Raw genomic sequence first — 25,026 nt, 5'->3', positions numbered from 1 at the left:
GCGCGGCGAGACGCGGGCTACGTGCGGGCACCAGGGCAGGGCAGGGCAGGGCGGGGCGGGGCTTGGCGGCCCGCGCGTGTGCGCCTGCGCGCGCCGCTGCGGAGCTCGGCGGGCGGTGGGCGGGGCCGCGCGCGCGGCGCGGCGGCGAGGGGCTCTCCCCCTCCCCCAGGTCAGTGCTGCGCCGCGCTGCGGGCGGCTGCCGCGCCCCTCCCGCCGCGGCGGCGGCGGCGGGCGGCGCGCCCGGCGCCGGGAGGGGAAGGGAGGGGAAGGAGGGGGAAGGGAGGGAGGGACGGCGGTGCGGCAGGCCTCGCCCGCCCTGCGCCTCATGGGGCTGCTCCCCGCGGCGGCGCGCTCGGCTGCCGGCAGAGCTGCAGTGGGGGCCGCGCCGTGGGGAGGGTCGTGCAGCCCCCGGCTGGCTGAGGGCGGCGGGAGGGGAGGCGGCGATGGGGCATTTTTCGGGCGGGGGCCGCCCGCGCTGGCCTGGCTGTAATGCCAGCAGAAGGGGGTGCGCCACGGGGGCGGCTTGGTCTCCGATCGTGCCGGGAGTGGAAGGTCCCTGCGCCCACAGCGGGGTAGAGTTGAAAAGCTGAGCGAGATGGAGCCATTTGAGGGCTGGGAGAAGGGCCCTGCCCGTGGGAGGGAACAGGGGCAGGGGGTAGTTTACTGCCTCATTCCCCCTCTTCTGCCTTCGGCCAGCCCCGTGCCGGAGGAGGAAGGTTACCGCGCCTGCGCCCTTGCCCTCCTCTCGCTCAGGTATACACAACTGCCGCGGCGGTCGGCGCTCAAGGCCCTGGGAGGGGCGGGGGGCAGGCGGTCCCCCCGTGCTGGGCACGGAGCGGGGCTGTTCTGGGCCGCGCTGAGGTCACGGCAGAGCCGTGCCGTGCCGTGCCGTGCCGTGCCGCGCCACGCCACTAGGGAAGGGCGGCGGCCTTGCCTTTCCTGCGAAGGCGCGACGCGCTCCCCTTGTGATTGGTGCTTGGCGGCCTGCTCCCGCCCTCCCCCGGCACGCAGCCAATGGGAGGCGGCGAGCTGTCACGGCCGTTGGTTTTCTCGACGGCCCCCACCCCCGCTCCGGCGGTGACGGTTGGAAAAAGTCTGCGGGCGGTTGAAGCCAGATGTAGGCGCAGATACCGAACCGTAATGCTGCGTCACGACGGCGGAGGCTCCGAGAGGCCCTTCCCGGACGCCTCTCTGCCCTCGCCCTCAGAGGTCTCGGCCGCTGCGGCCGGATCGCGGTGGGTTGTTTTTGGCCCGCGGCCGCAGCAGCGCTAGGCCTCGGCCGTTGGTGAGGCACAATTCTTCTGACGTTTCTCTGCACTCTACATGGCAGTCATGTTAAACAAGTGATAGAATTGCTGAAAAGGTTCGTTGGAAACTGGGCCAGATAGTACCACAGTGGTAGAGCTGATCTGTTGTTCAGCTGAACTGCCCTGATTTACTCACTTTCTGTTAACTTTACATCAGCAATTTTGGACTCCAATCTATAAAGACAATATCCACATATAAAGTGTATCTATTAAAATAACAGTGGAAAAGTGTAGTATAGATTTGTTTCTGCTCTTGAGAAAACTGCAATCTGCTAACTTGTTCTGATAGCTCTTTATCCTGATTATTTCTTGAATTATTTCTGGGCATATAGCTAGGTACCTTTGTAAATTTGAAAAATTCATCACAAATAAGGCTTTGTGATGAATTTTAGGCAATACAATCACTGTTTTCTTGCAGCTCATCTAAGCCTACACAGTTAAAAGAATCATCCCTGGGCTCACTGTGGTTGGACATAAGGTTCTCTTGGGTGTGAGAGTGTATTTACTAGGCATTTATGAGTTATTTCTGCTGGCTACCCTTGTTACAAGAGACTTTTCTCCTTGTATTAATTCTTAATTATCTACCAGACTGACATATTCTGTCCTGGGTTGCAGGTGGGTTTTTTTTCAGTGCTCTTGCTTATCCAGAGGTAACATTTTATAAAGGGTAATGTACCCTGTCCTGTGCAGAGTCTTCTGGGTTAGTTTTTAAATACCAGACAAGTTTAAAAAAATACGTTTATTCTAAGTATGCAAATAATAGGCTTACAACTTGGACAAAAAAGTTACAAGTGATGTGCATATAAAATTATGCCCTATGTCAATTACTTACCAGCTTAGAGATATTTTTGCCTTTTTTTTCAAATGTATACATCTCTTACCATTATTACTACACACTTGTTAAAAACTGTGTGTCAAGAGTGGTTTTTTTTATTGTTATTCTGTATATATTGTGATAGCATCCTGATATTCCTGTCAGAACTGACGATTTGCTCCAGTCTATGCAAAATTATTTGTTCTCAAAGAAAATGACCATTTAAACTATTTTGCTAAGTGAATGGTATAGATCTTCATGTACACATTTTTTTGAAAAATATTCTCAATTTGACAGTTTTTTTCAAAGTAATCTATTTAAGACATTTTCTATTTTATTATTTTTTTCTTATGTAAATAATTATTTGCTGAAAATGGATTCTGTCATCAGGCAAAAGTTCTTGTTTAATAAAAACAGGTAGGAGCAGGGACCTAGCACTGCAGTTTTTCACTAAGTAAAACACACCCATTGAATAATTTTAAGAGTTTATTTGATTAGCCCATACGGTGTAGCATAAGTATGTTCTGGAATAATAGTTCTTGGTTTTTTTCCAACTTCTGTAACTACATTATACAGTCAAGTTTCTGTAAGCACAGAGAGATCTGCATGCCGGCCTTGCAGTCCCTGTTGAACCATTATGTAATAGGAGCCTTAGCCTGGTTTAATTGGCTTTCACTTTATTCATGATAGACAAACAGAGCTGAATCTGTGCTGAGCTGTTTGCGGTATAACAGCTTCAACTGATGTTGGTCAGTATGTGTATTTTGTTGGTGACATTACCATACAAGTACACGGTAATCTAATTCATTATTTCTGTTGTTTATAAACTAATGATTCACAAATTCTAATGTGCTCTTTAAGATGAGTGGTTGTCCATGAGTAATTTCATTGGTGGTTTTATTCAGAGAATAAGAATGAGAAACAGAGGGGAAGTGTACCTTCTTACTGACATAGCAACCAATTGTGCTTTTTTCTCTTGTATTGCAAGCCCACAGTTCAATAACATGTACTGATGTTGATCAGGCTGTTTACGTAGCATTAAGAAAAAGCTGTTTAGACCTATGACTGCTTAAGTGTTTAGGAGTACTAATGCTTGACAAAGGAATATGGGTCACCTTCTGTATAAGGGGAAAATACTTTTTTTTTTCCTGAAGGAATTGACGGAGGATTTTATTTGTTTTACATGCAGTTCTGAGGGAAGCAATGAGACTGAAACTTCTGGGCCTTCTGACTAGATCTTCCTCTGTTTTAGCAGAAGTACGCCAATGCCAAAGTTTTAATAAAATTGGATGTCCCCTGTTAAAACTGAATAATGAAGTTGATGAAACAGCTCATGGAACAGCAGACAAGATCTGGAACTTGTATGCTTTGAAAACTGGTACCTCTTGTTTGACAAATCATTGTGTCCCTGTCAAGAATTTGCAGTTCCTCCAACGAAATGAATCAGCTTTGGGAAAAACCATATATTTTCAGAATGGGAAGACTTTTTTTCCACCCTGGGAAGGTTTCAGTGCAGTGATGATGGAAAACTACAAACTCAATAAAAAGCAAATTAAAAAGCTTAGGGATGTATCAGCAAGATGTTACTCAGTTGTATCAACTGGTAAAATTATTCCAAAACACAGTATCCAGCCAGTTAAGAGGCCACCAAAAGCACCAAGGACCAAGCAGCCATCCAGAACCAACCAGCCACTACAGTCTGATACGCAGGTAAAGTATAAAATTTGTGGTTGTGTAGCATTAAGAGAACTTTATTGATCAAATTTAGATTCATTTGGGTTTAGAAACACATTTTAATGATAAATATATTTATTTGGTGAGTGGTTTTCAATATTTAATGTGATCACAGAGAGGTTGGAACTCTGCAAACAGAAACTAACTTACTAGAAACCAGTGTATCTGGTATTTTGAAAATAAATTGGAGATTTTCTAACTGTAACAGAAGTGGAGAGAAGAAAACTGGTTTCTAAAACTGGAAGATATGCAATCCATTAAAAATAGTTTAAGCCAGTGGCCTCAAATCATACTTGATACTGAGAAATAAAAGCTAGTTTTAAAAATAATTTAACTTTCTCTAGGCATCCTTACGTATTCAGTTCTATAAAGTTTTAGGCCTTTGGTCTATTTTTAACAGAAATAAAGATAAAAAGTGTCATTGTTTTCTCCAAGGTAAAATAACAATGGAATTCCAGGATATTGTTAGTAGGATAGTACTATAGCTGACACTGAGGCAAGTTTTGCGCTTTCAGAAATAACTTCTGCATTGCAAGATGTGCCCATTCCGTATTCTGCTGAATGAGAGCACAAAAAATAAAGTTTTAATGCTTGCCTTCCAGTGATCTAGGCTCCTGTTCAATACATTGTATGATTAACAAGAACTTGCTTTTACATAAAGATTTCATTATAGACAATTTAGTTCCCAAGTAAATTTTCCTGTTGCTTGCAAGAGAGAAAAAAGTGTAGAAAGAACTAGTTATAAACCTTTCCATACTGTTTCAGACCTGTTTTTCATGCTATGACATTATATTCAGAGCCTGCTTATTTTATTTGTTTGGTGAACCAAAGTGACAATTTTGTAGACTCCTGAGGCTTGTGAATGGCACTATAGAATGCTAACAGTTTCCTTGTTTCGTGATTGTGTGTGTGTGTGTGTGTGTGTACTATGCGCAGCTATTTTTACTTTTTTATATTGTGAAGAAAGAGAAAACTCTGCCTGAAATACTGAAATAATATATTTTCTGAGGAAGATTCCGCGCTACACAATGCTGTGCTAGACATCACATAAACTCAGACCTAACAACGACAACAATTGCTACTTTTGAACAAACCCTCTGTGCTTTCGTCTGATGGATAGCTCCACCTACATGGGTGCTGACATGCTGTCATCTTGACTCCACAGGCTGGCAGCATTTTGGAATAAGCATTTTTTTCACCTGTTAACATATTTCCGTATATATATGTAGTACAGAGAACTAACTTACAAGATGTGACTGATTTCTGCAACATGACTGATACAAGTACTGTGCGAATGGAGAATCTCATTTTTTTTCAGTGTGCTGTTTTCTCTAAATCCTAGTGTCATGAAAAGCTGATTTTTTTACCTGCACATGCTTTGAGGTAAACAAGGGCCCTTCCAGAGCAAAGCCTAAATTGTCACTGCAGTTAGCTAAGGGCAGGCTCTGGGGTCTTCTTTCCTCGTAGGCTGCCTTAGTAGGTTGTAACAATCTGCCCTTTGGACACTAACTGTAGACCTGCTCCTAAGATTTTCTGTTAAAGAAACCCTGAAAGTCTTACCATGTTTTCTGTTCAGAAAGGCTTGACAGTTAACTTTTTTTTTTTTTTCTTTTTTTTTCTTTCAGTATAGTCCAGGAATAGGCCGCTTAGCATCCTTTCCAGTACACACCTTCATGTGTTGTTTACAGGTAGAATGCCAAGCGCTGACCATGGTAAATGGACTAGTTTTTCAGGATACATGGAAGAGTTCCTTGCAAGTTGTTAACTGGTTTAGTCAGTCTCTCAGTGATTAGCACTACCACTCAGTTTGGTTAATCTCACAAGCTCAGAAGGCATGAACAGTATGAGCTAATTTTTAAAACTATAGCCATGTATCTAGAAAGAAGCTTGAAATTCAATTAAAAGTGTCATAGCCACTCTAGCTTTAAGATAAAGACTGATTCCTATGGTGATGTGAGGATTAAGTTTATTCTGCAGGTTTTCTTTCTTAAAAATTTCTGTGTCCTTAGGATGGAAGGGATGGGCTAAATGGAGAATTGTGGTATTTGAGTTATATTACATGAGCCTATACTGTTATGGGTTTGGAGGTTTGCGATGATACGGAAACTGAGTTGTCAAGGGGCCTAAGATGGCTAATCTGCTAATTGTTTTGATTCTCAGAACAGGATTTTAATGAATCTCATAGCTTTAGTCAGAAAGGAAGCCTGTGGAGGGTAGTTGGAGCTTTTAGCACCAGTACAGATGGTACATTCTGAAATTTGCAGATGAAGGTGACAACAGAAAGCACGGAATTAAGGTTGACCAGCTAGTCATGACTGTTTCAGGATTTTCAGGATTAGCTGAATCACTGTTTAGACTTTTTGACTATATCTCCATTGACTATTAGGGCTATTATGAGAGCTTAAACATTAGATTGCCTGTAGACACCTGGATTTTTGGTGTCTTAATCTCAAACTGAACCCAATTTAAAATGTCCTTATCAAATGGGACATTGACATTCTTCTTGGTGAAAGAATGCATTGTAAAAAACTAGTACATATCCACAGTGTTATTTCAGGCTGGTAATCTTAGCAGCCAACTTTTGGTGCTAACTGGAATGTTTCTACATTGAAACTAAAACTGTAGTAGTAAATTGGAAAGTCTGTCCTGTAGGGCATCTGCTTTGAAATGAACAATAGTACAAACAATAAACCATGGAAAGCATAGAACAGGATAGATTTTCAGATTATATACTAGTCAGTAGACAACAGTTCACCCTCTTAACTCTTGCCAAAAAATGCTTTTTGGGGAGACTTATTAGTAGTGCCCATGAAAGAACTAAATATTGTAAACTAGTTTTAAAGTTTATTTTCTTAAAAATTCCTGGACTCGTAACAGTAATAAAGTAGAATAGCAGTATAATGTAATGCAGTATTAACAGTTAATGTTTATGAAACAAAATGATAAATAAGCAAAGCTTTGGAAATGATGACAGAATGTTAACACCAAAAGAGAAAAAAAAGTTTAAACATGTGGCTTTCATTCTGATCACTGATAGCAGGCTTCCCCCACATCCAAGAGCAAGAATCCTTTTTCCAGCACTGCTATTTGATGGTATATGAGTGTTGTGAGAATATCATTTGCATTTTAGGTTGAAGTGTTCTGTGGGTATAAATGCTTACAGATGAGTATAGTTCTTTTTTTCATTTGCTGTTAGTTACAGCCTCATTTTCTATTTGTTACAAAAAGCTGTGAAGTGGCTGATCCAACATGAAAAGCATTGCTTTCTGGATAGCTTCCATTACGTTGTACTGAAAAACATTATCATGGGACATACATAGTATCAGAAAAAAAATGTATTTCAATTGAGTAGTAGAATTCTTAAATCAATTTATTGTGACTTGTTTGATTAATTAAAAAAGTCTTTACGTGAATGACTTCCTGATTTCTTTGCCATGCATGAGTTGTTCTTGTTGCAAGAGTATGACAATATCATTTCTCTCGATCTTTTTACAATATGCCAGTAACTTGTTTCAATATGGTACTTTAGTTGATTACGATTGTGGAATATTGAGACAAACTCTGGCTGTTGTGTACTGCCTGACTGTGGTTGCAGTTGAGACCATGTTGTTAATGCAAGATTAAAGGGTAACACTGTAGATATGCAGGAACTACAACTGGCGGGGAAGACCTGTGACTTTCTGTGCTACAGTGTTAAGATGGCTTATGTTCCAGGAGTTACCTGGGCAGTAAGCTTTCTGCTCAGAGAAACATGATGTTTGCAGTTGGAACTCATGCTTGACTAAGGAAGGTGGGATCATTTAGCCCTATATGTCTTTAGAACATCATTCTTTAAAGCTGATACTGGAGGTGTCTTGCTGTTGATTTCAGTGGTCAGCTGAGTATGTCACAAGCTGTAGGATGGGAGAGTAATAGCAAGCGTAACTCTAATGTTAGAATATTTGATTGATATTCTGGAGAGAAGGTTCAGTTTATGGGTCTATCACAAAGCTTTTTGGTGCCACTTACTCGTGTCGCTTGGTTTGGTCTCAGTCTGTGAAAATGGGATACATTTGCTTCCCCACTTAACAGGGGATAACTAATCTCATTAGTATCTGTACACCAGGAGGACAGTGTGGCAATGCTACTGTAGAAAAGAGTGAATAAATGAAAAATATCACTCTGATAAGTTCGAGCCAAACAAATGTCATATGAACATCTTGCTTCAGCCTTTCCCTAACTCAAATCTTTATTCCTTTGGCACAGAATCTGATGCAGTGCACTGCCTTTGCAACAGCAGATGAATATCATCTTGGTAATCTGTGTCATGACCTGGCTTCACATGGATATGTTGAAATAACAAGTTTGCCTAGAGGTAGATTTTTAAAACATATTAAAAACAATGTTATGCCTTGGGAAATGAAATATGGGTGAGGAGTATAATTTTCTATAACTTCTTGTATTCTTATTTTGGTAACATGCTGGCATCCTTCCTAAAAACAATATTGTTTTATTTGAAATTCTGATTTGCTTAAAAAAAAGAACATAAACCTAAATCTTCTAGACTAGCCAACACTGGCTGTTAACCTATGATAATTTTTCTCAAAATTAAACCTATACCGAAAACATTGAAAAATGGGATAGTCCTAGAAATGCATGTAGGAAAAATAAATTTTGAAAAATTCTGATAAAAGAATTTCTACTTTATATATTAGTCTTTCAGTAATATGATAACACAGTGCTTTAATTGTCAACCAATTTTATAATTTGAAATGTTGTACCTTCTTTACGTACCCATATTTTTGTTAATGAAAATCATTATGGTTTGAGAGTGTAGAGAAACATTTGTTATGTATCTTATTTCTGTAATTATCTCCTAATATTTTGCAATTAGGTTAAGAGAAAGGCAGAAAATTAAGATTGTATTTCGAGTTCTAAATGTTCTTGTCTTTAGGGCATGGGATTTTTTATTATGTATTTTCTTAAACTAAGTAGTGGAAAACAGACGTTTTTGATGTCTTCTTATTTTGAAATCAGACTTTGGCAGGACATCTCAGCTTACCATTAGTGAAGTTAGCCTTTTTAATACTTCTTCTAGGTATTCATACTTCATAGGTATTTCAGTACCTTTTTTCTTGTTACGGTATATGTTATGACTTATCCCAGGCTTTGTTTGTAAAGAAGAGGAAGGCATGCATGCTGACTAGGTGAAATGTAAAATATATATACATATAGATGTCTACTTCCAGTAAAGAGAACATAGTTGATATTCTGCATTGGACCAAGTATAGCCTAGCAATTGTTGAATGCTTCTCTTTAGCTAAGCCTGAGCAAAATAATTGGCTCTGGTTCCGTACAAAATATCTCTGAAGACCTGAGAAAGCATGACTTGGAAATAGCTGAAGTATACGACAAGAGGAAAAGCAAATAGAATTTTAGATACTTTAAAAGACCTCACATGCTAGAAAAGCTGTGATTTTCCTATGGTGGAAGTATAAGAGAATATATGTTTTTTGAAGGAAGAGATTATATGAAGCTAAGAGGAATGAGTGGTATTGTTTATGGGCATTTCAGTAGAGATTATCAATATCTGTCTGCTTCGCAAATATTTAATAGGCAAAGGGTGATAGTATTATAGTGGGAGTGCATTAGGGAATCACAGAATCAGTAAGGTTGGAAGGGACCGCTGGAGATCATCTAGTCCAACCCCGCTGCTCAGCAGGGTCACCTAGAGCATGGTAGACAGGGTTGCATCCAGACGGGCCTTGAAGATCTCCAGAGAAGGAGACTCCACAACCTCTCTGGGCAACCTGTGCCAGTGCTCTGTCACTGTCACAGTGAAGAAATCCCCCCTCACGGTCAGGCGGAACTTCCTGTGCTTCAATTTCTGCCCATTGCCTCTTGTCCTGTCACATGGGACAACTGAAAAGAGTTTGGTTCCGTCCCCTTGAAAGTTTATATAAACTTTCTATTATGGAAGGTGGATGAGAGATCAGAGAATGTATGTGACCTTTTAAGTGAGAACAGATATTTATTTATTTATTTATTTATTTATTTAAACCCAAGGTATACTGTGGGTCATCTTGCTTAGATTAACATGAAACTACAAGGTGCTATACAGTATAGGCTTCAAGTTCTTTTGTAGTTTCTTTGTATGAAGAACAATACTGGGTCGTTTCACTGCTTTAGGATGGGAGCGTACAGTGCCCAGCATGACTGTGGATTATTAAAAGGCAAATATTGTTACTGGTATTTTACTCTGGAAGTATAGGTCTTGCCAGTTTTCATTTCTTCATGGTGTGTTTTTGACTCCTCACAACAGATACTCTGTTTGTCTAAAGTTTGGAGGAAATAATGATGAAAGGATGTTTGATTTTGCCAGCAGATTTGATGTTTTGTTGGCATGGGGATGTACAATGATTGGTTACCAACTCAAACATGTATATTAAAAAGTTTAAAAATATTAGTACAGAGAATTCTAAATTAACAATTATTGTATGGATTTGTTGCTTTGTACTGTTCTTCCTCAGTGTTTTTATTTTATTTATTTTTTTTGACATCTTTAGAAACAGTTTAGAGGCTATATCCATATTTGTAATGGACCAAATTCACTTTCACTGTACATGTTTTAGCTGGAGTGGATAAATAAAATAGAAGTACAAGTGATATTTGGAAGGCAAGTGAGAAGATGCAGATGTATGTTTCTTCCATGGTGAACTCCATCTTCACACCCAAAATTTGCTCCAGTGTTTAATCAAGTCATATTTTTTTCTGAAATGGAATAGCAAGTGAGGGAGAACTCTTTAAAGGGCTCATACAGAGCAAATGTATGATCTTAATTCAGTTACTAGCAAAAATTTGTCCAATATTTGGTCATCTCTTCCTGCCTTCTTAGTCTACCTTGGTCTCTGTTTGTCAGCTTTAACAGTAAAGCGCATGGTGGAATTTGTACCCAGACTGAATTTGATGCCTTGGCTTTTAACTTGTGATTTTTCTGCAAAAGGATTGAATATTTTAATGCTGTGTGTGTTAGGCTTTGTAAACTCCTCTTTGTGAAGTCTCACTTTACAATTGAGGTAGGGCTTTTTGCTGGTCTAGCTTCCACTAGTTCTTCAAACAAGATGAGTCATGCTGGAAAGTAACCTTTTTTTGGCCTAACCACTTCAGGACTTTTATAGCTATGTCTGTGTTAGCAAGTAATATAGTACAATGGAGCAGTTTGCAAGAACAAACTGTTTTGAGAACCAAATTTCCACAACGTGTACATTTTTAGATACTCTACTTGCACTAGCTTGAGATTAGTCCTTTGTACTGAATGCCCGTTAGTGGTTGGGAGTGTCTCAGGTGCACTTCTGGAGTCCATCTTTCAGTTTAATTTCATGCAAAAGAAATCCAGTTTGTATACTCTTGACACTGTACTGCAATGTAAATCAAAGTGCTGTAAACAGGGGTGATTAGAAGACTGTCTCAAAGCCATGTTCATGATCCAAAGGAAAGTGCAAATGCAGATGTACTTTCTGCTGTCTTGGGATATGCTTTTTCATGTTTCTGACTGTCAAAGCAAGGCCAGCAAGATTTGAGTGCAGATTAGTTTCTTGCTGTATAGAAAAGAGAAAAATGTTGATCTTCCATGCAAGCAGATTTGAAAGGTAATTCCTTTGCAGCTGGGCAGACTTCCATAGTTCACTCACATTACACATCAGTTCTGCGTTTTATTCTGTTCCTGTTCTTTTACTATGCACTGCAACGGTTTTCCCTTGAGTCTTTTGTTCTTCAAAAACGCTACATTTCATAATTAAAGTTTCCAGTGAAACACGGCAGTTGAGTGTGTAGAGAGCATGAAGCTTTAGAGAACCAGAGAACTTCTATACTGTAGATGTTTTTTGGCAAGTATTTCCATCAGAAAAATAAAATAAAAAAGTTAATTTGAAAGTGTTATGAAATCACTGCTAAAACTGTAATTATATGTTTCTAGTGATCATCTTTAGGAATCGAAATAGTTCTGTATTTAGAACTTTAATCCTGTTTGTTTATTTTAAACTAGATGCTGCAAATGTTTTGGTGATTGGCACTGAGAAGTCTGCAAAAGATGATGATGCTGGCATGATTTTTTTCTTCAGGTAAGTTGTAAACCATGCCTGAAACATACCATTTTACAATATAAATCCTGTGAAAGAAGTAGTGTAGCAGACTGCTAGATCGTTGCATCATATTCCTCATAAATCTCAAGGAATACTGTCCCATTATTAAAAATCAAAGTGATTGAAATAAGAAAAAGCAAGTTATTTTTAGTTGTTTTTGCATTAGAATGTTTAAAAAGTGATTGCTATGTTTACATATAAACAAGATTATATTTCTTGCTTCACAGTGAAAAGAATTGCCACTGTACAATTTGAGTATTGCATTAAAACAAAATTTAAATACTGTAATTTCACCTCAGGTTTCCCTTTAATTCACAGGGAAGGAGCTGTTGTATTTTGGAATGTGGAAGAGAAAACTGTAAGTCAAGCAAATTGTTAATACTTCATAAGTAGATGTTTTGTCAGTCCACAAAGCCCTGCATGCTTGGGTTATGCTGGGGAGCTTGGATTTCTTCAGAAGGAAAAGGACTGATTCTTTTCCTAATCAGTTCAACTGCTTGCCTGCTGCTGCCCTCAGGTGTGTGGGTGGCTGATATGTCATCTTGAAAACTTGTCTTTCTGCACAAAATAAGCAAAAGTATGAGTAACACCCAAAGTGGATGAGTTTTTCTACTTAAGGCCAAAAATCTGAAACCTTGATCTAGTGAGACTGACAGAAAAAAAATCCTTGCAGCTATACATAGTGAAGGAATAAATCAGAAAAATCAGCCTCTGAAATCAAAAGTTTGAAATAGATGTTTGAAAGGTACTTACGTAAGAGAAGGTGAGTTACTAGAAAATACTGATTTCAGAGCCATTTAAGTCAAAGCTACTCAAAACTTGTATTTCAATAACTTTGAAAAAACAAAATTTGTAAACATTTTTTTATATTGCTTTGTTTTTCTACCAGTTAGTAATTTTCCTGAAGGAATGTTCATTTTTATAGGTTGATGTAATCATTAAAATATGTTGACATAGATCAATATATCCCTTATAATTTGGTGGGTTTGCTGACCAAAAAGATATAGTACAGGCATATTTATTTTTATAAATAGTTATTTACAGATACTTACATATTAATGCTTTTAATTTTTTATTACAATGGTTAAATAAAGCTGAGTGTCAGATGTAATAAACACAAACGATCAATCTGATCTGTGTGCAAGATACGTGGAACTAGTTGGTCATTAGACAGATGATAGAGATGCACAGAGGTTCACACAAAGATTTTCATTAAAATATATTAAAACACAGAGCAGTTGTTTCCAGACATGAACAATTCCTGGATTCAAGTTTGTTGTTCCTGTTTCAGATCTGAAATGTTCCTGATTTTCTGTTTTTTTTTTTTTTTTCTTCACTGTATCAGTTGTTCTACAAAAAAAATATTAGCTCTCTCTCCAGACTCTGCTTGTAGCACACTTAAGCTGCTACAGCTATAACAACACTACTGATTCACAGGTACTACAGAAAACCCCTACTCATTTTTGAATTGAGCATCTTTACTCAGTGGGCTGCTTAGGAAAAACTAATTTTGCTGTACCTTTTTACATACTTTAGTATCTTTGAGAACTTGACATCACATTCTTCTTGTCAGGGATAGTAACCTTAGTTCATCTATTGTTAGTTTTATTCATAAGGATTTTTCTGCTTTTTCAAATCCTAGTTAAAATTTTAACTTGTAAACAGCTTGTTCAAACAGAGGGAGTGCTTTCTGTGCATAAATTCTGATGAACCAAAACGAAAATAAGAAAAAATGCTCTGTAGGACAGAAACTGAAAATATTTTATTGTAGGATGATTGTAAGGAATGCAAATACAGCTATTAATTGATGTCCTTTTACAGATCCAAACATGCAGTGGAAGATCAGTGATATATTGATAGACTGTGTAGTGCTCCTTAGTTTTCTTCCCCTCCAAAAAAAGGGATTATCTTCAGCAATATAAATTATTTTAATGAAGGTGGTAACCAGCCACTGGTTGTAGTAACCTTTTTTATTGTTAGAGCTGGACCCAGAAACTGTCATCTATCCATGGTCTCATATAAATACTAATGCTTATTATAACATGAAACATGGTATTTCATTTGACTTAAAAAGATAAAATATTTCCCATTGACTTTTTTAATCTTTACAGTTTGTTTTTTTCATTGTTTTAAAAAAAATGGGGTGGCTTCTAGAGGCAGTATTATTCTGTCATTTCAGAATATTAGAACTGTATTTTATAAACTAAAATATATTTAGATGTTTTTTAAAGTAGGCAAGACTTGATATATCAGTCCCAAACCATACACTGTTCTTTAGAATGCAAGTCAGTGGTGAGAGAAGAGCTCACTTGAAACGTGTGAGCAATGACAAAAATAAACAGCCTCATCTCCACTGCCTTCCTCTTAACCACTAAAATGATAAATCAAAGTATAGAAAATTGAAATACACGTAACACAAAGATACATAACGCCCTGCTGCAAGACTGATTACAAAAGTTATCGTTTATAAGTTGGGGCTTCATAACTTGTAAATGGGAAAGAGATGTGTTGGTGGTATCTTTACAGCATAACGCTGAGCAGCATATAACTTGGATACAAAGAACATGAGTTGTAGTGCATGCTGTATCAGCCAAAGCATTGCCATTAGGGATAGAAAAGTGTTAATGCCATTGAGGAAGGCGCTAGTGAGACTGGACTATGATACCTAGTTTTGTGTACTTACATTCAGTAAAACTGGTTGTAGAGAATGGATGAAATTGCTCTTAAAAATACTCCAGAACAATTATTATGGAAGAAAAAATATTTTAAATTAAGGAACACTAAACACAGGGAGTAGTAACTATAGACTGATCACAAGTAAGTAGAAACTAAAAAAACTAAAACTATAAAATACGGCTTCTGAACACCTGAGCAGGAACTTTGTGGAGCAGCTTCCCAGCAGAAGTAGTAAGAACAAAAAGCCAGGCTAGCTTCTTTGTGGAGTTTCATCTGTTTTTTAAAGGGGAAGTGTACAAAGTGTTTGTCTGTGATAGCAAGAGCTTGTGTTCAGTCAATCCAGAACATCTCTTTTCATTAAAGGTACCATGTTAAATGTAGTTCCTTCTATAAAAATCAAGGTGGGCCTAAAAGAACCTCACATTAGTCAGTGGAAGCTTTTGCATTACTTTGAATAGTTAAAAGAAAACTGCCACTGAAATGTAGTTTCTTACTATCCAGAGTGATGGAAGAACTTCGGAAATACACATATTGCAAGATTTAGGAATTGCACAGTCAGCTAGGATCTATGAAAGCTTTGTTAAATTGTACTCTCTACTGGTCCTGGAAAGCCTGAGCTGGTTATAGTTCTGGAAGGGACTGTTAGCCTATTAATAGCGTAGTTACTAGTACGTTAATAATAATGACTTTAGAAAGCCAGCTAGGGTATCTGGATCGAGGTGAATGTACTCTTGAAATCTGGCATGCTGCATTATGGAGTGGCTAAACTCTGGCAGTGTTTTAGCAGGGCTTGTATTGCTGAACTGTCCCCAGAAACAGCATAACTGGCTGGCCAAACTGACTGGTCAGACAGCATACAATTCTTTGATTAAACAATGGAATACAGAATAATTTTTCATACTTCTTTTTTTTCCCATAATATTTAGAATATATGGCATGCTATCATGAATATTGTTTCCATGCCTTATCTAGATAGTATCACCAAAATTCTTGAAGGCAATGAATAAAACAAGCACTGCAAAGAAAATCCTTCTTGCAGGTGATCTAACTGATTTTTAAAGTATATACCTGGAGGAAGTGCTTTATGAACAATTTGGTAGCACATAGTTTTGCACTGAAAGATAGAGTATTTCATATTTATCTGAAGAGTTCTTTAAGTACAAAATTCACCTCTTTAAAGAATTTGGGCACCAAAAGTAAATTTTTTAGTTGCTGTTCTGTAGCTAAACACTTCTTAAAAAACTATCAGTGAGTGCTTTTTTAATTCAGAATTTGTTCTAACTGCAGAATGATTTGTATGAGGGGAGACTTGTAACATGTAGAAAGGAGCAAGAATGAGGGATCTTAAGCTAGATGCTAGAGGAGAAGATTTTGTGAGACAAGGCCCTTTCTTTCTGTATCGATTTTGGTTCTGAAGTAAAATTGCACATTTAACTGTTTGCAGGGTCACATGCAGGCAGTTGAAACCATTTAATAGATTTTTGTAGTGAAAAAAACCTTCCAGAATATAATCAGATCCCTGGTAGCTGAAACAGAACTATGGATTTTAGCAACCTAGTCCTGTTACCAAAACTAGCCATCTGATGAACTTATCTTAAAGTTCAGTCCCACACTTAGGCTTCTACCAGAATCTGTAATAGCTCATTGTTACAGTGCTGAATACTTGTGCATTGCGTTTGCTGCTGCAAGGGTTAATCTTTACCCTGTTCTATAAATGCAGACATTAAATTATTTTAGTTTTTATAAATTCCTTGCAGTTGTTCATGTCACACAGTTTTTCCACACAGTCACAGATAGCTTCAGAAGTGTTAATAATTAATTCATTCTAATACTAAAACTGCTTAGCACACCTCTTCAGCATTATTTAAATAGTTCCAGCACAAAAGTGGCCTTCATCAACCTATTACAGACTAGAAGTTCTTTTGTAGAGTGATTGTATACTGCATGATAACTCTTCTCTTCTTACACGCAGTTGTCTTTTTCTTAGATGAAGAACATAATGCGAGTGCTTGAACACCATGAAATTCAGCCATATGAAGTTGCATTAGTACATTGGGAGAATGAAGAGATGAACTATAGAAAAGGAGAGTAAGTATCTTCAGGCACTCTATCTAAAAACTAATAGACATCTAAAACGAACTTGAGCAAAAGCAACTAGTAAAAATATACCTTTGATTATTTGTTTTCAAAAGAGTAAAATAAAGAAAGGAGAAAACATTAAATCTAAATTCAGAAGTTTTGTCCATTGACCTTACTACTAATAGCCTGTGTGACTTGGTTATGTACTAAATTTTTCTAAGTTTTGAAACTCCATATACGCACAACTAAAGCGCTTACACATGTTCTTCAGCAATCCCAAACAGAAACTATACACCTCATAGAAAAAAACAAAGGTAATAAATATGCATTTTTGAGGCAACTGTGATTTTAACAGAAAAGGTATGGAACTTCTGCGCGTAAGTTTTCCTCAGTCACCTCTGGGTTTGTATACAAAGATATATTCTGCGTGTACTTTGCTTCCTAGGAAAGGTATAACTTGAATACTGTGGAAGGAGAAATAGACAAGTTATCTTGTCTTATTCAATATATTTTCATTATTGTGAGCAAAAATTTTCTGTGGAAATAGTTTTCAATGTACATGACTGTATGACTTATCTGTAATTTTCCAGTAACACCCGAAAAACTACTCCTAGACAGCACACTCATAACACTGTAAGCTAAGCTAATAAGGTTGAGCCTATTTAAATAGTTTTCTATTTTTTCCTATTTGAAAACTGTTTATACTGTCCAATTGTGGAATTTTTGACTCCTGACATATTCCACAATATTTATGCAAGTTTTCAAGTGAATGTTACAAATGATAAATTGAAGGACTCTGTCCTGCTTTCTTTGCTGCTGCCCCCCTATGCTGTAGAGATTTGGGGGAAAGTAACATCATGGCAGGAAAGCAGTGATGTCAAGAAGTGACAAGAGAAAGGAGAACAGAAAAAGAAAGATGATACAGGAGATAGAGAGTAGGAAGGAAAAGGCCAGTGTCCTGCTTACTCTGAATTATCTGTGTGCACATAGTAATGCTGCTGTTTCCACTACAGCTTGCTGCAGTTTCATCTAAATGTAGAAAAGTAAGTCATAATATTAACCTTAAACTGAAGAAGTGATTTTCAATGGTTAGTTTTGGTTACTGTGAGGTTGAGCATAAGTAAAATGTAAGGATGGGGATGATATCCATATAGATACCTATTTGTGTATAAAATAACCAACCTTTCTTGCAATATTGATTGCTCCTTAAATGTGCCTTTGCTGGTAGCTTAGTCAATGAAGATGCTTCAATCCTGTTTTAACAGAGGGCAGTCAAAGCTTCATAAAGGAGAAATCTTACTAAATTCTGAGCTGGATATTGATGAAGTTGTTCTGCAGAAATTCGCCTTTTCAAATGCTCTTTGTCTTTCTGGTAAGTTAATATTGTTAATATCAGTAATATCAGACTATACTACAGATTTTGTGAAATGTTATTATAACTGGGACTTGTGCAGTGACAGGATGGACAGGAAGACCGAATGTCTGCTTTTGGTGAATTATGTAAAGATTGTTCTTCAGTAGGAGGATTAATTTTTATAGTTTTTATCTTGTATTTTTTAAATTGGAATTACTCCATTCAATGTGAATCTTATTAATGATGAACAAAGCAAATTAAGAAACATATTTTGTTCAGTAAACTCTTTTTCATCCTTTTCCACATACTAAAGAACTATATTTCAGGATAGCAACAAGCACAGGGTCCAGTTTTGGAAACCTATCAGTAGTGTTAGATAATCTATCCAGACATCAATTCCTCTTAATAGAAAATACAAGATTCCAGCAAAAGAGAGTAATACGAAGCAGTGATACCCAGCTGGGAAGATATACCAGCATCAAAGGTGCAGACTAGAGCCACAGATAAAGTTTACCAAGCTTACCAGTTAGGGCTGTGTGCCAAAGTCTGTCCAGAGGCAGCAGCAGGCACTGGGAAGAAGTCAGACTCAGCAGTGGTGCTGCAGAACTACAGCTCTCTACTGCTTCAGATCTTGAATGAGGAAATGGGAGCAGAAGTAAGGAGCAGTAAGACCCTCCTCAGAAAGGCTCTAAAAGAAATTCTGGTTTGTCTGCCCTTGCAGGTTTTAAGTAAAATTACAAGATTCATGTAGTATGTTGGGAACTGCACCTTTACACAGAAAAAAAAAACATCAAGAAGCAGCATACATGTTTTTGAAGTGCTACACCATTTGATCAAGGAGTACACCGTAACTATGGTTCTTCACTGTCAAAGTCAGAGTTACTGAAATGTTGGGGTGGGATGCGGAGGGAAGCCTTCAGTTTACAAATTTTTGTTATTCATAAAGCCACAACACATGGGAAGAGTGGTGCAAGAGACTGGAGCAAGAGATTTATTGCCAGGAAATACTTGGTACTAATTTATATTAGTGTGAGACAGGTGTACCATAAAGGAAGACTGAAATGATCAGTAATAATACAGGGTCCAAGTATAGTCAAATTCAGCCTTAGGACACAGCAGAAACCACCCCTGTGAAATAATACCTCATTGCCAAAAATGCCTATTTGTCTTTCATCAGGGGCTAAATTAAATATCATATTAGCCTTTGACTGGATTACACCCATGTACTCAACAATATGAAAAATGCTCAGTATTGGATTTACTGAAAGTGTCTTGATTAGATGACGCCAGTGATTGTTATCACAAAAGACAAGTTCATTTTGAGAATTTAATCACAGAATCAGTAAGGTTGGAAGGGACCGCTGGAGATCATCTAGTCCAACCCCGCTGCTCAGCAGGGTCACCCAGAGCGTGCTAGACAGGGTTGCATCCAGGCGGGCCTTGAAGATCTCCAGAGAAGGAGACTCCACAACCTCTCTGGGCAACCTGTGCCAGTGCTCCATCACTCTCACAGGGAAGAAATTCCCCCTCGCGGTCAGGCGGAACTTCCTGTGCTTCAATTTCTGCCCATTGACTCTTGTCCTCTCACATGGGACAACTGAAAAGTTTGTCCCCATCGTCTTGACACCCTCCCTTCAGGTACTTGTAAACATTGATAAGATCCCCCCTCAGTCTTCTCTTCCCCAGGCTGAAGAGGCCCAGCTCTCGCAGCCGTTCCTCATAGGGCAGGTGCTCCAGTCCTCTGATCATCTTCGTAGCCCTACACTGGACTCTCTCCAGTAGCTCCATGTCTCTCTTGTCCTGGGGAGCCCAGAACTGGACACAGGACTTGAGACAAGGCCTCAGCAGGGCTGAGGGGCAGGATCACCTCCCTCGACCTGCTAGCAACACTCTTCCTAATGCAGCCCAGGAGACCATCGGCCTTCCTGGCCACAAGGGCACATTGCTGGCTCATGGTCCACTTGTCATCCACCAGCACTCCCAGGTCCTTCTCTGCAGAGCTGCTTTCCAGCAGGTCAGCCCCTAGCCCGTACTGGTGTGCGGAGTTATTTCTCCCCAGGTGCAGGAACCTGCACTTGCCCTTGTTGAACTTCGTGAGGTTTCTCTGCACCCAGTTCTCCAGCCTGTCCAGGTCTCTCTGAATGGCAGCACAGCCCTCTGGTGTATCAGCCACTCCTCCCAGCTTGGCATCATCAGCAAACTTGAGGAGGCACTCTGTCCCCTCATCCAGGTCATTGATGAGTAAGTTTAACAGGATGGGACCCAGTACTGAGCCCTGGGGGATGCTACTAGCCACAGGCCTCCAACTAGACTCCACGCCCTCTGAGCTCTGCCTTTCAGCCAGTTCTCAATCCACTTCAAATTGAATGCTTGTTGTTTTTATTTTTTCTTAGTGAATTGGGTTAATTCTTGAAACTGAGTTGTTATTACTGCATTCTTATCTGGGAATGTGATGTTTAAAGAACAAGAGTCTGAATTACATCCTCTTGAGCTGTAGAGATCATCCTTTCAGGTTCAAGCTGAGACAAAGGGACAATCCCTTGTAATAGGACTTGTGGTGCTACTGCCTGTGCTGAACAGCTTCCACCAAAGAGGACTTTCATATCTTCAGCAAACAGTATATTCACCAAAAATGAGACGAGACTGCTTAAGTTGTAGTTTAGCTTCAGTAAGTACAGGTGTTGTGTACGTATACAAGCTAACTCTCCATTGTTTGGGTAGGTTGCATGTAGTGGAAAAATGGAAAGTGTGAGTAGGGCACTGTGGAGGTGTAGTGCAGACTCTTTGCTGTGGCACCACATGAAGTCAGCCTGATTTCAGCAGGGCTCATTATCTTCAGCTTCTGAAATGCCTCCTTGGAGTTTACTTTGCAAAGGCTTAGTACAGTAGAGCATTAAACAGCACTCAAACATGTACCTGAGTTGAGCGAAAACTCTCCAGGTTCTGAACTGATACTTTGGAGATGAGAGCTGAGCTCAGGTGGATCTTTAACCAGAGCTGGAGTAACCCACAGCCCAAATTTGTTCGTAGATGTATAAGCATGGATTGTTTAACACTAATGCTTACTCTGTATTTATTAACATGCTTCTTGAAGTAGTATGTTGGCAGATTTAAAATTATGATTACTTGAAAGCATATATACCTCTAACAGTATTCTGCCTTGTTAACTTTGTGTTGCAGTAAAACTGGCTATTTGGGAATCTTTACTAGATAACTTTGTGGAATCTATCCAGTCAATTCCTGAGGTGAGGTCTTGTTTGTACCTCTCCCCTCCTTTTCTCTTTTTTTCTTTTTCCTTTTTTTTTTTTTTTTTTTTTTTTATTTTTTTTTAAAGATCAGTCAGATACAGCTGAGGATACGGGGAAAAAAACAACTGAATGATTGACAACTTAGATGGTAAAGCCATCAACAGAGTTCAGAAAACCTGTAAAGAGTGGGACAAGAAATAAGTAGTATTTAAAGAGGACATATTTTCTGCATTGGAATAATACTTACCCTGGGGTGCACTTGCCACTGTTGAATGTTTGTGCATAACAGGACACGCAGCATTTAAAAAGCTGACCAAACATATTGTGTGGCAGCTTTGTCTTAAAGCAGTGTGCTCTAATATGAATGTTATTAAGTGAGTAACTTCAGCCATAGTTTTTCATGAGCTTAATTAAAATACAAGGTCCGTATCATGTTGCATGTTGTAAAAATTAGATTTGCAGAGTTATAGAGAAATCTTGATTTTTTTTTTTTTTAATGAGGAAAATAAATGGTAACCTATTGCTTATCTTAAAGGAGGAAGTCTGTAAAAAGGCTAAGCAGTGGCAAGGTAAAAGAATGGTGCCATGACTCAAAAATATCAATAGTAATAAAAGAGAAAAATTACTTCCTCTTCAGGAAATCATTTATAGAAAGTGTTCTAAGATTCTGTATTGATGCTGATGGTGTACTCAGTGATTTATTGAAAGACCTGGATGAACAGAAGAATGGTGACATTCCTAGATTCCCACATTATTTAAGTAAATTGGGAATGTAAAACTCAAAATAGAAAGTAAGGCAGTATGAAAACAAAATTTAAGAGTTAGTTAGTATGCTGTACTTCAGTTTTAACTTATGTACGCACTTTAGGCTTCTTAACTTCTAGTACTAGTTTATTTGATAAAAGAGTGAAAAATTTATCTTTTTGCAGATACTAAAGTCAAGAAGGAAGGTGAAACTGTCTCATGCAGATGTAATGCAGAAAATTGGAGAACTCTTTGCATTAAGGTAACTTATTTTTGTTACATTAAAGACATTGTATCATTCAGAATTTAAAATCAAGTTCTGCATGATGCAAACACTGGAATACCCTTGAAGCTTTGGAGTAGCTCAGTTTGACCTTAAACACCTTGTGATGGGAGATTGGCAGGGTTGAGATTCCCTTACCTTCTTTTGACCAGCTGTGGGTCAGAGGCAGCATATGCTGCTATGTTAGTCAGAGGACTGTGCTTCCCATGGCTCACCACTCATAGTGTAGTATCTCAAATGTCAGACGGGTGTTACGAAGCACATTGTAAATGGCCAAATTCCACACCTTTTTACCTCTCTGGGTCCAGTGGCGCATGTCTAAAAACCTGTATTTATAGTAGATACTGCAGTATGCAAAAGAATACTAGGAGGAAGCAAAAAGCTATAAAACTATAATCTATGGCCTAGAGTTAATAAATTTTTTTAATGTTTTGGCCTTTCCTGAGACTTCTGTTCTTTCTAAAGACTTGCTCAGTAACTACAGTTACATTTTAAGAATTTCATGGGGGGTCTTTTCCCCTCTCAAATGAAATTGGGCCATCAGGAATACACAGCACTATACATTTTTTCCACAAAGAATTTTTAAAAATCAGTGGAGTAAGTAGTAGATGAAAAAAACAATTCCTTTTCTAAACGTTGGACTTTATATCCCTACTTGAAGGATCTTTCAGTAGTATACAATGATAGTCTAAACATCCAAAGACTTATGTGTGCAGCAGCTTCAAGGAAGATTCTAGCTCTTGGCTTCTATACTGTTGAAGGGAAAGACTTGCTTCTAAAAAGGCATGGTCTGTTCAAATATCCCAGTACACAATATCTGTAATACTTAACAGTTCTAAAATAAACAAGCTGTGATAGACCTGCCCATTAACTTTAATTCACACACTTCATGAGCTTCAGAGAACTGCTAGCATAGAGAAAAGCTTCTGCAGTTACCAAAAGTAAAGAAGGACAGTGATGAGAGGTAATGTTGCAATATGGCAAAAGCAGTTCTTGTATGGGGCTGTTACATCTGTCAGTATTCCCTGAGAAATTTCAGATGTGACCAATTTTAAACAATTACTAAATGTGTATTCTCTTATTATGAAAGAAGAAATGCTTTTCGTAATTTACCTGTAATTGCAGAAAACGTCCCTTAATTGCTATGTATGTATTTGTTTCTGTAAACACCCAAAGGAACTTTGTACTACTATAACCATTCTTTTTAGACACCGTATAAATCTGAGTTCAGACCTGCTTATTACACCTGACTTCTATTGGGATAGAGAGAAACTAGAAGAGCTTTATGACAAGACCTGCCAGTTTCTCAACATTAATCGCAGAGTTAAGGTAAGTGTCTTAATTGTAAGAGAATTTTCCATATTCAGATCAGTTGTCTTGGTTTGTTTTGGTTACAGACTGCTCCACAGATGTTTACTTTTATTGTAGAAACTGAATAAACAATGATAGGATCATATAAACTATACCCTTTTCTATAAGTCTGTTACACACATCTTTTACCTATAGGTTAACTACCCTACCTCAAACATCTAGATTTATGTGAATGGATTACATGATTCCTGAGTCATTAAACTAAGTTTTATATAGTTTTAAGAGGAGAAGCTTTAATTCTTGTGCTGGAATGCATGCAAGGAAATAGCTTAAAGAAAAAAAGAGATGTAGTCTTTTTACTGACATGATCTCATTGTAGGGTAGCATAATACTTACTGTTAGACCAAAACAGGAAGCATGAAGACTACCTTCTCTGGTGCTAGGGCAACCTTAAATATATTTTTAATTACTGTCTGAGCCATTTCCATAACATGCATCATCTTTGCTTGTGTCTACTTTCATGATTAGATACAACTCAGTAGCTGCTTAGCATCTGCAAATAGTTATTGAAATTTGTGTTAGTTCTTTTCATGAACCCGTTAAAATAATGGACTAATTTGTGTTAAAACTTTTGTTGCTTGTACATGTTGTCCTGCAGGACATTGTTCTGTTCTTTTGTAGAAAGGCATACTATTTCAACAGTTACGTTCAGTGAACCCTTTTCTGGGCTGGGTTCCTTTCTTTAGTGACCTCATACAATTTTTGGAATCCAGATTTGTTATATATTTGTAATTGCAGGTAATGAATGAAAAGCTTCAGCACTGCATGGAGCTGACAGACCTAATGCGAAATCACCTGAATGAAAAGCATGCTCTGCGCCTCGAGTGGATGATAGTAATACTCATCACCATAGAGGTTGGTTTGTTTTCACTATCACATTGAAGAACGTAGTAACACAAGTGCAATTTATATACTTCATAATGTGAAAAACAAGATTAGCTTATTCATGCAACATTCTACAGAAAGATTAGTGTTCATTTTTTGAAAGTAATTTTTGAGTTGCAATTGTAGTTATTTTTCAGATTATCTGGTTCACAGTATAAGCTGTTTTAAGGATTTTTAAAGCAAATAAAGATTCATTCATATTAAGTATTTGTTATTCCACAGGTCATGTTTGAACTTGCCAGAGTAGTTTTCTGAACACAGAAGAAGCTAAGGAAGAAGAAAACTGACAGAACTATAAAGACAGTATTGTCAAGAAAATTCATGTCTATTGTAAATTTCTGGAAAAAATACTGCAGTTGTCTTTCATGATAAGCATACATCTTCTATACAAATAAAAAAAAAATGAATCTA

The 25,026-nt window shown here is 38.3% G+C and overlaps 1 protein-coding gene across 3 annotated transcripts; it reads left to right on the top strand.

Annotated features, from left to right (window-relative positions):
• Nucleotides 1-88: 88 nt before the first annotated feature.
• RMND1 (required for meiotic nuclear division 1 homolog) lies at nt 89-25,026 on the top strand. Of its 3 annotated transcripts, none has more exons than XM_062572384.1 (12): nt 89-169; nt 3,311-3,831; nt 8,101-8,209; nt 11,879-11,954; nt 12,294-12,333; nt 16,639-16,739; nt 17,996-18,102; nt 21,265-21,329; nt 22,262-22,338; nt 23,568-23,688; nt 24,469-24,585; nt 24,838-25,026. In XM_062572384.1, the coding sequence occupies exons 2-12, from the start codon at nt 3,325-3,327 to the stop codon at nt 24,868-24,870; spliced, it is 1,353 nt and encodes a 450-aa protein (XP_062428368.1). In that variant the 5' UTR covers nt 89-169; nt 3,311-3,324; the 3' UTR covers nt 24,871-25,026. The 3 variants fall into 3 exon arrangements, with proteins under 3 accessions (XP_062428368.1, XP_062428370.1, XP_062428369.1); XM_062572386.1 differs by having other exon boundaries at nt 106-169; nt 3,377-3,831; XM_062572385.1 differs by having other exon boundaries at nt 106-169; nt 3,374-3,831.

The sequence above is a fragment of the Rhea pennata genome, chromosome 3, assembly GCF_028389875.1.
Source record: "Rhea pennata isolate bPtePen1 chromosome 3, bPtePen1.pri, whole genome shotgun sequence".
Lineage (NCBI taxonomy): Eukaryota > Metazoa > Chordata > Aves > Rheiformes > Rheidae > Rhea > Rhea pennata.
This window is presented reverse-complemented; position numbering and strand designations above follow the sequence as displayed.

What these genes read in the sequence shown, in the direction of transcription:
- RMND1 (XM_062572384.1), top strand. Translation starts at nt 3,325, where the DNA reads ATGAGACTGAAACTTCTGGGCCTTCTGACTAGATCTTCCTCTGTTTTA. An exon ending in AATAACAAGTTTGCCTAGAG is followed by an intron (nt 8,210 to 11,878) that starts GTAGATTTTTAA and finishes ATTTTAAACTAG; the next exon opens with ATGCTGCAAATGTTTTGGTG. An exon ending in GGAATGTGGAAGAGAAAACT is followed by an intron (nt 12,334 to 16,638) that starts GTAAGTCAAGCA and finishes TCTTTTTCTTAG; the next exon opens with ATGAAGAACATAATGCGAGT.